Source organism: Urocampus carinirostris, chromosome 14 (assembly GCF_059441175.1).
Source record: "Urocampus carinirostris isolate Australia breed hairy pipefish chromosome 14, RoL_Ucar_1.0, whole genome shotgun sequence".
NCBI lineage: Eukaryota > Metazoa > Chordata > Actinopteri > Syngnathiformes > Syngnathidae > Urocampus > Urocampus carinirostris.
In genome coordinates, this window is record NC_142362.1 from 38,138,543 (window position 1) to 38,151,513 (window position 12,971).

General features: G+C 39.3%; 1 protein-coding gene across 2 annotated transcripts in view; it reads right to left on the minus strand.

The window, feature by feature from the left end:
* gdap2 (ganglioside induced differentiation associated protein 2) overlaps window positions 1-5,854 on the minus strand; it is a 69,372-nt gene extending 63,518 nt beyond the window's left edge. Inside the window, exons 1-3 of one of the 2 annotated variants that reach the window (XM_088352582.1) lie at window positions 5,641-5,854; window positions 1,835-2,032; window positions 25-164 (exon numbers count right to left, since the gene is read on the minus strand). In XM_088352582.1, coding sequence (XP_088208708.1) covers window positions 25-164; window positions 1,835-2,007 — 313 coding nt within the window. In that variant the 5' untranslated portion in view covers window positions 2,008-2,032; window positions 5,641-5,854. The remainder of the gene's footprint in view (window positions 1-24; window positions 165-1,834; window positions 2,033-5,640) is intronic. The other variant, XM_088352583.1, reaches the window with a different exon arrangement.
* Window positions 5,855-12,971: the final 7,117 nt, after the last annotated feature.

Below are 12,971 nucleotides of genomic sequence, written 5' to 3' on the forward strand. Positions count from 1 at the left end.
AGACAAGGATCAAATATTAGGTACCTTTAAGTTTAAGCAGCTCATCTTTCAGCTCAGGCCCAGCCAGCTGATGGATGCGCTCTGATACAGGGTTCTTGTCATTGAGAACTTCATTGCTGGTGTTGGTGATGGCGGTGCAGTTTAGCAGTGCTACATCACCGGAACTGGAGGGCGAAAGGTAGAAATATGACAGTTACTGTTTGCACGATAGCATAAGACTTGTGACAGCAAGTGCTCTGCCTGTAAAATCAACAGCACCAACACAAGGAGCAAAATTGACCAAGAAAGGTTTAACCATGAGATGCTTTTATGACTTTAAAAATCCAGGGTATCTAATTAAGTATTTTAAATTAAATACATTTGTTGCTCATGCATAGCTGAGTTACAAATTCTGCCATACCAATAAGCACTTTTTATACAGAGGGGAAAATAAGTATCAGTCAACCGCCAATTGTGCAAGTTCTCCTACGTGAAAAGGTTAAAGAGACCTGTAATTGTCAACACGGGTGAACCTCAACCATGAGAGACTGAATGTGAAAAAACCCTGAAAATCACATAGTTTAAAGAATTAATTTCCACCTAGAACTTTGACATTTTGGCTGTCAAAGGGGTGTAACTTTTTTTAAAGAGGTCTGACAGGGTCTAACGAGATCCACTCAATACCTGAATTAATTTTATAGCTTATGAATGAACTTTATTTCATGTTGATATCTGTGTATTTTTTGTTGATGCCCTTGCAACATCCTTTGCAGCCTGGTCATCTGGAAGGGGTATTAGCTCGCGCACGGGACATTCTCAAGGATTTTTCATTTCCTCATAACTAAAGTACTGAAAATCAATCCTGTTTTTAATAAAGGGGACATATGTGATAGTCATAGTTTTTTGCAGAAGAGAACTGTAAGCTATAGTAATTATGGTATCCATTTTTAGAGATAAGAAAGATGTTGAAGATTCATGGGTAGAAAACGAAATGGAGGACGAGAAATTACAAAACGGCACTATGACCCACAGCTGAGGGTACATACACCCATGTCCTAGCAGTGACAGTATTTTAAAAAAAGAGAAGTTTCTACTGTTTTCGTTTAATTTGGTCTTGGAATATGTGAAAAGTGGCCCTCACTCAAAAAACTCTTAAAAAACCGTTTTGCTTCAATGCCTCAACATGTTGTTTCAAGCAAAAAAAGACGTCATCTTAGGTGGGCGGCAGTAGCGTCACCAGACATCAGTCCAGATGAGGCATATCAAATGAATTGAGGGGCACAACTATAATTACCCGCCATGTTTTTACACAGCAATAGTACACGTTAAACATTGCCAACAGCACATCAAGCAGCAGCTTACATCAGGTTTTATTACTTGTAACAACAGTCATCTCCCTTCTAGGCACTTATTTCCCCATTGTGATTGGTCAATATGCATTTTTCATTGGATTATGTGTTGTTGACTTTAAATTATTTGAGTATAAAAAGCATAAAAGTATAGAGAATAAATAAGTGTATAAGTGTAAAATGGATCAGTTTAAATGAGTTCAAAGTTCACTAAAGAGTGAATTATTTTTATAATCTATTAGAAATATATATTTTATATATATTTAAATCATTAATTAGTTTTGTGCATAATATTGCATTATTTTTGGTAATATACTGATCAAGGGAACCCCAAAATCTGCATTTTTTAAATTATATTTCTTCTTTTTTCTTTTTTTTTTCTGACCGTATTATAGTGAATATATTGTAAATAGATTGTATACACATAACCACACAAGGACATTTTAGAGGAAGCACAGCTTCCATTGCAGTCTTAAAAACATCAGCAATATTTCAGAGAGACTCACAAAAGAATGATTTTGCGGTTGATGTCCGGCCTGAAAGGGAAGGGCGAAGGGAAGTACTGCTGGTTTAGCAGGCTGTCACTTAAATCCTGTGAAATGCCATCCTCATCCATCTGCTGCCATGTGGGGAGGGTCTGGATGTCCACAAACTGGGAGCGAGCACCCAAGGGATCCATCACCTCGAGCTACCCAAGTTCAAACCTTTATAAAAAGCTCTCATTAGCAACGTCAAATGAATATATTTTTATCATGCATGTTGTATGTTTTGTATATTTGTGTGTCTTTCGTTTTATAAATCTTTTGATCAATCTTTTTCCTCCAAGAATACCACAAGCAAATATAACCGGACACCTTTTTTTTGCACTTGGATGTGTTGACAAACCAAAAGCTTCAACCATGATTTCAGAGTTGTCAACCTATCATCTAAGCAGCATTTATTGTGTACAGTCTTAAAATTGTGTAGATTTTATTGTCAAGAATTGGGCTTTATCTTTTTACATCATGGGGTTGAAAACCTATGGCTTGCGAGCTATTTAGGGCTCTTTTTATGAATACATATGGCTCAGAGAAAAAACAGAACATAATTTTTAATTTTCTTTACAGTTACACGAGGAGGCAATTGCCACAAACACAAAGCCGAGATTACCCAAAGGTTTGGTTCAGTATGTATAGGACACAATTTACAAAACCATTTACAGTCAAAGCGTCACAACAACAGACCCCCTTTTGGCTATAACTCGCTAAACAATCCTTTATAAGGAAACGCACTTTGTATTCTATTTTCATTGTTTAAACATTTTATAATGAACAGCCACACCACAATCTTCAACCCAAAAGAAATGTTTTACCCACAGGCTCTAGCAAAACACCTAGAGCAATGTGATGGGTAATGTGTAGGAATGGGCAGAGCCATACACAGACGAAACGCACACACTCCTCATCCAGGTAAATACGTTGTGGCACAGCAGTGAATTAGTTTATATCCGAACACAATCTTTTTGAATCAATGCAATCAGGATTCAAGGCTAACCACTCGACAGGCCGCTCACAGCTCATTGGCAGCATCAGCTTGTCCAGTTTGTGCATGCTAACTATCCATTCACTATCTGCACAGCTTATCCTCAATAGGGTCGCTGGACCCCATCACAGGCATCTTAGGGCAGTGGGCAGGGGCACACTGAACTGGTTGACTGACAGTCGAAGGACACACAGAGACATACAACCACACGCTCATTAATACTTAGGGACAATTTGGACCAGCCAATTAACCTGCCATGCATGTTTTTGGGAGGAAACCAGAGTGTCCTGAAGAAACCTACGCAGGCACGGAGGGAACAAGCCAACTCTGCACGGGAAGGCCGCGCTAGTTGGAATTGAACCCTGGACGTCTGCACCGTGGGTCTGCGCTATAACCACCCATCCGCTGTGCTGCCCACATGCATACTACTACAGACAAAAAAAAATTGTGCCGTAAAAATGTTTGTGTGTATATTATTCAAAATTACAGTAACTTTCATTTTGGGTGTGCAGTAAGTGCTTACGTATCATCAACAGTCTCTTGATCTCATACCCATCAACATCTGCGAATTGCTCCACTTAATAATGATCGTATATCATCCTTATTAAGTGATAATACACTTTACAAACACAACGCAGCAACTGTTTACTCACAGCAATGCAGACTATGTAGAATACTGCAACAAAATACAAGGAACATGAATAAGTTGACAGGTATGCGATCTTGGTCGCTCTTTCTTTGGGATCAGCCTTGGGCTTGAGATCTTACCTTTATTGTGTTCCTGATTATTGAACACAATATAAAGTATTGCAGGCCTCGGAAAATGTGTCAAATTCCTCAAAAATGGCTGGCAAGGTGACTGCTCTGTGAAGTGGCTGCCAGTGCCCGAGTAAACGGAATGGAATGGAATTGCCATAAAAGGAAATTTTGAAGGAAATATTTTACATATTTATTTGACAATATCAGACATTTTTGGCAGAAGGGAAATGTTTATGCATCGGTATTTGGTATCTGTATCAATGCCCAATCAAAAATCTGAGTATAAGTAGCAGACTAACGTGTAGTATGATGCATTTCTACATTTAGTCAAGTCATGTTTATTTGTATAGCCCTTTATCAATAAGAGTCTTTAGTTCCCGTTCAGTTTCCATATGAAATAAACTTTACAATTGGGACATTTTAGGTAGAAAACATCTCTGCATCAAGTTAACTCAGCCACTAAATGTCAATATGAGCGAAATACTAAACCTTCACCTATGTTTGGATCATTTTTTGTGTTTTTTTTTTTTTCTTTCAATTTTTGGTGTGGGTCTCTGAGCCCTTTTCCCCAAGTGTACACCCTTAATTTTGATTTTTTTTTTTAATCATAAAATGAACCTTAAGAGAATTATATAAATCAAAAAGTATTTTTTGTTACCCGTTTTTTTTTTACAGAGGATTATTGTAACATATCTGCTAATCATATTTTGAATTTTTCTTTACATTTTAAAATTAAAATTAAAACTATAATGACACCTGTGGTTTTACGGTAGGTTCCGACCATTACAGACTTAAAGAAAAAGGTAAAAATAATTAAGTCAAAAGACACACATGAAGAATGATTAATTACTAGTTCCAAAACAAATAAAGAACAAGGAGTAAAAGTCTCTATGTGACAGAACTTGCATGTGTATGAAAGTATGTTTGGATGCATGTATGGCAAAAAGTGACACCTTTTAATGTGATCATTGCTGACAAATTTCTTGCAGTGATCAAGCTTGCAGCATAAGAAGGGCCTTGCAGCTCCCTTTCCCTTCGCTCAATGTGTGGCTTGACAAGGAAATTTCTCAGCTCCTTTGCTTTTTGTTTTTTTTTCCCCTTGGTTGAAGTCCACCTTTGGCGGATGTGGGTCCACAACACAAATGCATCATAAGCAGACACATCAACATATTGTAGAACACAAAATTTGGCTTTCTCCTGATCATATACTGGCTAGTGTAGGTTGCAGTCAACTTGTCCAGGTTTTCCACTAATCTTTTGTTTTTGTTATAGTCATGGAATGCCCTTTATCTGCAAAACTTCATTAGGTCGCTCAAGTTTATTTTTCTTCGATGTTCACACTATGGTACGTTTCTTCCTTCCTGTTAATGGTCATAGCTAGTAAAAAGAATTGTCATAAGTGATATTGTAGCCCTGGCTTATGTGGTATGTATTGGCGAAAGGAGCTTGTCACGGAAAATAATAAGATGTTCATCAACTGTCACCTCTAACCCTGTGCTGAACATCAGTGGAGGCACCCCCACCCATTCGTCCCAAATATACCTAATGGGGCCAATTTGTCAGACGTGACTCCGCTGTCTATTTTGCCAAAGCTGAAGACTATTTAGATCATCTGAAATTACCAGCTCTTTACTGAATTGACCTAAGAGGTCTTGGCAAGTCTTTATTCTATTTTTTGTGCAGCTATACTAGCAACATGGCAAAATGGGAATCCACTATAGCTCAGAGGGGCTCGTGTCACTGTGTTCACACATGAATTCAGTTTTAGGAGCAATGTTTTAGAATCTTAATATAACTAGGTCGAAACTGACCCTAACACTATAAATGTAACAATTTCAACTAATGCTTTATATTATAGCAAAAAAACATTTTTTTTTACTTTATTCCTACGTCTTGAAGCAATAAACAATAGTGCCTTTTGTATGCATTTTAAAATAAAAAAGGGGACAGTGACACAGGAGGAGAGTTGAACGCGTTCTTCACTTCTGTGAATGTGAATGCAAGGGACAATCTTATGTTTGCATAGACGTACCTCAATGCTGTTGTAGTGGGCAGTTTCAGGGGTAGGTGTCCACGTCACGTGTAATTATTTGAGTAACATCGGCGTGAAAATTTCAATTAAATACTTAATACACACTCGAGGGAAAAAAAAGGCCGAGGGAGTTAAAAACGTAGTTTTTACCACGCATAACCGTCATGCTAGCAGTCACGCTCTGTAATTTGAAAGCATATGAAGTAACCCAGCGCACATCCGGTTTAAAATTTCATGTTAAAGGCACAGGTATTCCTGTCAAATAACTTCGAGGATGTTCAGGGCACCCACACAGTGTACTTTACAATAATGTGTATTATATCCAATATTTAATCGATTTTGTTAGCAAAATTATGCCCCAACACAATTGAAAAGGGACAGTCATTTGCTCAGAGGAAATTCCTGCTCCTTTATTTTCTATTTATAAGTTTCACTTTTGCCTGTATAAACTTTTTCAAAAGACACAAACGGATTTATTGTCTTCGCAGTCAGCTGAGTCAAAAAAAGTCAGTAAAGCAACAGTATAGTTTTAAGGATGTTCTCACAGTGTTATAGCCTAGTATTTCTAAATCTTTTTTTTTAGCCAAGGCATGCTTTTTTCAATAAAATATCTCAAGATACATGTACATTGAGAATGTTTAATTTGCATTTATACATACTTAAAAGTATGTACTTAAAAGTATGTATATACATATATATGTGGCCGGGGTGTGCGGTGAGTTAAGCAGGAACAAAAAAGAGTGAGCTATCGATAAGCTATTCTTTTTATAAGGATCACTGATGCTTGACCAGATCATGCCTCTTTGGGCGTAGTCTTCGATATCTGATACCACCAGAATCAGATGACTGTGTTTAAAATTGGTAGAAAGCCAAATAAGTGAGAAATTTGTGCAATGTTCTGTACTTGAGAATGTCACGAACATTGTTTTATAGATACATTGCTTTGGATGTTTTAATTACATTCAAAACTTAATCTTAACAGATTTCCTTATGGTACATGGCAGATTGGTACGTCTGGGAACTGTAAGAAGGGGGCACAGTCGTTCCATCTATTCCGAAATTTGGAGTTATTTGAACTAAGCAACTGTAACTGTTGAGTTTTTGTTTGTGGATAAGAAAGGAAAAAAATAATAGAGAAAAAAGAGGAATGTAGTCGTCATTTTTATGCTGGGCTTATTTGCTCTACATCTAAAATACTGAAGTTATGTAACTGGATAACTTTTGATTACTTTTGGATAACTCCAATACCAAATTGTCACGGTCGCCTTGGTGACCAGTCTGCCCCGCCCCCTGGGCAACAGCTGAAAGCAGTTCCACTAATGGTGGATCTGTATTTAAGGCTGCATGGTGGGCTCTGCGGTTGCGGGTTCATTACTACTCTTATACACAATCCCGGTCTGTTATGCTTGTCCTGTTTTAGTCTGTTATGCCTTGTCCTGTTTTAGTCTGTTATGCCTTGTCCTGTTGAGTTCGTGCCGGAGGAACTCTGTGTTGTTCTGTTTTGCCCCGGAGTATTGGGCGACTTTTATTTTGTAAAAATAAAACTTATGGATCGTCAACGCATTTGAGTTCTCCCTTCATGCCTCCTGCCTACGTTCTGGTCCGGTCTCCTTCCACGCCACCACGCACTCGTGACACCAAATATGCTAATAAAAGACAAAACAACAATAGAAATACAATTACTAAGTTTTGTTTAACATAAAGGAACAATGTAACTTTGAATAAGAATTGGAGAAATCCAAGGTTAGGTTGTTGCTTGTAGTCTTACAAAAAGGTTCTCAAATTTTAACCATGTAAGTGTAATTTGTTAAGCAAAAATACAACTTTCTCTTTCACATTTTAGACAAGATATACACTGTTTTAGTTTACTTAAGAGGACATCAAGCCTCACTCACGCTGTCACTGTCTGGTGTGCTCTCCTTTCCGTCACGGCTTTTCGGAACCCGTTGGTGATGGTGGATTTTTTTATGCTGCCCCACGCTGTCAGGATCCACTGGCCGCATGCGAAAAAGTTGCCTTTCGCATGCGGACAGTTGTAGTGAAAGATTTCTCGCCGCTAGTCAAGCCCAGAAGTTGCTGTCTTCCTCGGCGCATATATTCCACCGGTCTAAATCTTACCTTTTGTACTCGAGCGCCGCTGGCGGCCGTTGGAGAAATTACATAAATTGGCCGCATCACTGAATAAGCCGCAGGATTGAAAGTTTGGGGAAAAAGTAGCGGCTTATAATCCGGAATTTACGGTAATAAATATTTTTGTGGGCAGCACGGCGGCGCAGTGGTTAGCGCTTGTGCGGCACAGTTCATGTCATGGGAACCTGTCGTGGGTTCAAATCCAGCTCCAGACTTCCTGTGCGGAGTTTGTATGTTCTCCCCGTGCTTGCGTGGGTTTCCTCCAGGCACTCCGGTTTCCTCCCACGTTCCAAAAACATGCATTTCAGGTGAATTGGGCGGTCCAAATTGTCCCTAGGTGTGAATGAGCGAATGAGTTGTCTGTCCCTGTGTTTCCTGCGATTGGCTGGCAACCAGTTCAGGGTGTCCCCTGCCCACTGCCCGGAGATGGCTGGGATGGGCGCCAGCCCCCCCGCGACCCTAATGAGGATAAGCGGTACGGCTGATGAGATGAGATGAGAAATATTTTTGTTAAAGTGCCAGGGACCCTGAGTCGCAGGTTTCGACCACCGGGCTATTCGCATGCCTCTGCTAAAGCTAAGTGCAGTGTCCTTCAGAGCAATGACAAGAAAACGATCAGGACGGAGGACTTGCTCTGTTGCTTGTGCAACATTATTACCTTTTATAGTTCAGAGACCTTGAGAAGTCCTAGTAATAATTTTTGTCTTCAATGAAGTGTACAGACAGCCACTCCAACTCTGTTGTGCTAACCATTTCATGAGTGACTGATTTGATACTGAAAGCTTGTAAACCCCTTACAGTTCCTGTAAAATTCGCCTAAAATCCCAATCCTAGATGTATCCAAAGTATATTAAATACGGTTTTCTAACCACTTGGACAATAGGGATGATTTTGGTCTCTTTTGAAAGGTAACACAACCTGAAATTTTGTCCCAAACTGAAATAATCACTGCAAGTGTTACCAATATTGAATAATCTGAGTTGGAAAACACACTAATAGAAGTCTTTTATTCTTGCCCAAATGTATTATTTTGGAATGAAGTGCCTCCAGATAAGTGTAGCATGGGCGTCTTGGCTAGAAAACAAGTGAGACAATAGCTTGTAGCCTTACCAGGTAACTTGTCAAATTTGATCACAATCTGAAAAACTAAACATTGTGTTCACACATTTTTATGAGAGTACGTTTAGGCATTTCCAAAACTGTCCATTTGGAGACAACCAGTTTACAGCATTCAAACAATTGCATCAGTGTGTTTTACCTTGGCCAATTTCTTAAGACATTTTGAAATAGTTGTAAATGTTTGTGCGTAATAATAGTCCGTAAAAAAACAAGATGACAAGTGGCGTCACAAAGTTTTTTGGGGGGTTCAATTTGCACACACAACGTCATCTGCCGTACCATTCTTTTTAGAATTCCATCGGCTTACCAATGTGTCAATCATCATTTGAATTGGTTGCTACTGGCTAAAGATATTCGAACCTAAAGGAGGTGATATCCTTTAATCAATATATGGCCTTATAGGCTAATGCGGGCTGTAGACTATTAAAAAAAAAGCCTGCAATTGGCCGAGAGTGGTGTCAATCAAAAGGTCAGAGGCTACCGAACATTTTGGAAATGTGAATTATGTGGCGAAACAGATAGATTGCAACAAGGAACATCCAACGACGCAGAAATGCTTTTTGGCCGTTGTATGTATATATATCAAGTCAAGTCAAGTCATTTTTATTTGTATAGCCCTAAATCACGAAGAGTCTCAAAGAGCTTCACAGATTATTACACTATATTACAGACTATTTTTCAGCCGACGAGAAGAGTAGGTTATTCATATGCTATGGAGTAGAAGTGAGTTTTAAGTTTAGATTTAAACATTTCCACTGAGGTTGCAGATCGGATCTCAGGGGGAAGAGCATTCCACAGCACCGGTGCCCGGATGGAGAACGCTCGCGAACCAGCAGAACACTTCTTTGCTCTTGGGATCACCAGAAGACCGGCACTCTCAGATCGTAGGCTTCGGACCGGGACGTAGGGGCAAATCAGATCTGAAAGATAAGAGGGAGCAAGTCCATGTATGATTTTGTACAATACTAAGAGAACCTTGAAATCACATCTATGGCTAACTGGGAGCCAATGCAGGTTAGCCAAAATCAGCGTGATGTGATCAGACTTTTTTGTCCTAGTTAAAAGCCTCGCTGCGGCATTTTGTACCAGCTGAAAACTCTTGATTCTGGACTTCGGGAGACCGGAGAGTAGTGCATTACATTAATCGAGACGGGAGGTAACAAACGCGTGAATTATGATCTCCGCATCCGACCGAGACAGCATAGGACGAATTGTAGCAATGTTGCGAAGATGGAAGAAAGCGGTTCTAGTAATTTTCTTCACATGTGTTTGAAAGGACAGATCGGGGTCAAATATGACACCTAAATTTTTAACTGAGTCACTCTGTGTGATGTGACATTTGTCAATGTTCACAGCAGTTTTTGAGAATATATCACGGCATTTAGATGGACCAATGACTAACATTTCGGTCTTTTCAGAGTTAAGACGCAAGAAATTGAGTGACATCCACTCTTTTATTTCAATGAGGCAGGCCTCCAAATTTCCACAGTTTAGTGTGGGAGATTCCTCCAACGGAAGATATAGTTGAGTGTCGTCTGCGTAGCAGTGGAAGCGGATATTGTACTTGCGAATAATATCACCTAATGGAAGCATGTAAAATGCTGAAAAGAAGGGGGCCAAGCACTGAACCCTGCGGAACACCGCAGGTAACTTTAAAGGGCTCAGATGTCATTTCACCATATTTAACACAGTGCGTCCTATCTAAGAGGTAGGATCTGAACCACGAAAGGACGGTTCCTGATAGACCAATCCATTTTTCCAACCGTTCTAGTAGGAAATTGTGGTGCACTGTGTCAAAAGCAGCACTAAGATCCAGCAGCAGCAAAAGTGATGAAGCGCCAGAATCCATTGCCAGTAGGAGATCATTTGTTACCTTGATCAGAGCTGTCTCAGTAGAGTGGTTAGCCCTGAATCCTGATTGCATGGATTCAAAAAGGTTATTCTCGGATATGAAAACATTTAGCTGCTGTGCCACTACTTTTTCAAGTACTTTAGAGAGGAAAGGTAGGTTTGACACAGGTCTATAATTACTTAAGATTTCTGGATCAAGGTTGGGTCGTTTCAGGGTTTAATAACGGCGGACTTAAAAGCTGCTGGAACTACACCTGAGGAGAGTGATATGTTTATAATATTTAGAACTGAAGGTCCAAGGACGCCAAAAAGACTTTTAATAAGTGAACCTGGGAGCGGGTCGAACTGGCAAGTTGTCGGTTTGGCCGCATTCACCACCTGTTTGAGATCATCAAGTGACAGTTCACTAAAACCGGACAATTTCCCAGGACAGCCACCCTGTCGTGCATCTGTAGATTTCAGCCCTTTAGTATGTGTGGTATTAATAATTTCTTTAGCAATTTCTTCCTGTATGCATTGAATCTTCTTAGTAAAGAAGACCATTAAGTCATGAGCAGAGTGCGTCGAACTATCTGCAGTAGTCTGTTGCCTTGTAAGCGATGCTACAGTGTCAAAAAGGGCTTTGGGATTGTTCCTATCTCAAAATATTAGAATATCATGAAAAAGTATACAAGTAGGCTATTCAACTAATCACCTGAATCATCTAATTAACTCGAAACACCTTGCGAGGTTTCCTGAGCCTTAAAAACACTCAGCTTGGTTCAGTAAACTAAATCACAAGTATGGGAAGGACTGCTGATCTGATTGCTGTCCAGAGGACCATCATTGATACCCTCCATCAGTAGGGTAAGACACAAAAAGAAATTTCTCAAAGAGCAGGCTGTTCACAGAGTGCAGTTTCAAAGCATATCCACAAAAAGTCTGTTGGAAGGGAAAAATGTGGCCGGAAACGCTGCACAACCAAGAGAGATGACCGCAGCCTTAACAAAATTGTGAAGAAGAGCCGCTTCCAGAATTTGGGGGAGCTTCAAAGACAGTGAGTCCAGGTATCAAAAGCCACAGTTCACAGACGTGTCCGGGAAATGGGCTACAATAGCCGTATTCCCATGGTCAAGCCACTTCTGAACTCAAGACAACGGAAGAAGCGTCTGACTTGGGCTATGGAGAAGAAGCACTGGACAGTTGCAGAGTGGTCCAAAGTCCTCTTTTCAGACGAAAGCAAGTTTTGCATTTCATTTGGAAGTCAAGGCGCCAGAGTCTGGAGAAAGGCTGGAGAGGAGCAAAATCCAAGTTGCTTGAAATCCAGTGTGAAGTTCCCACAGTCAGCAATGGTTTGGGGAGCCATGTCAGCTGCTGGTGTTGGTCCACTGTGTTTCATCAAGTCCAGAGTAAATGCAACTGTGTACCAAGAGATTTTAGAGCACTACATGCTTCCATCTGCTGAAAAGCTCTATGGAGATGAGGATTTCATTTTCCAGCATGATCTGGCACCTGCCCACAGTGCCAAAACCACCAGTAACTGGTGCACTGACCATGGCATCACTGTCCTTGATTGGCCTGCTAATTCCCCTGACCTGAACCCCATCGAGAATTTGTGGGGTATAGTTAAGAAGAAGATGAAAGACACCAGACCTGCAAATGCAAATGAGCTGAAGGCCGCTATCGAAGCATCCTGGGCATCAATAACACCTCAGCAATGCCACAGGCTGATTGCCTCCATGCCACGCCGGATTGATGCAGTAATCCGTGCAAAAGGATTCCCAACCAAGTACTGAGTGCATCAATAGACATTTTCAAATGTTTGATTTAGTTTTGCTGTTATAAAATTATTTTTTTACTTGGTCTGAGGAAGTATTCTAATATTTTGAGATAGGATTTTTGAGTTTTTTTCAACTGTAAGCCAAAATCAGCAATATTCAAATAATAAAAGGCTTGAAATAGTTCAGTTGATGTGTAATGAATCCAGAATGTATGACATTTTTGTTTTTTTAATTGCATTACAGAAAATAAAGAACTTTATCACAATATTCTAATTTTCTGAGACAGTCCAGTATATATATATACTGTATATATATATATATATATATATATATATATATATATATATATATATATATATATATATAATAATAATTATTATTATTATTATTATTATTATATATATATATATATATATATATATATATATATATATATATATATATATATATATATATATATATATATATATA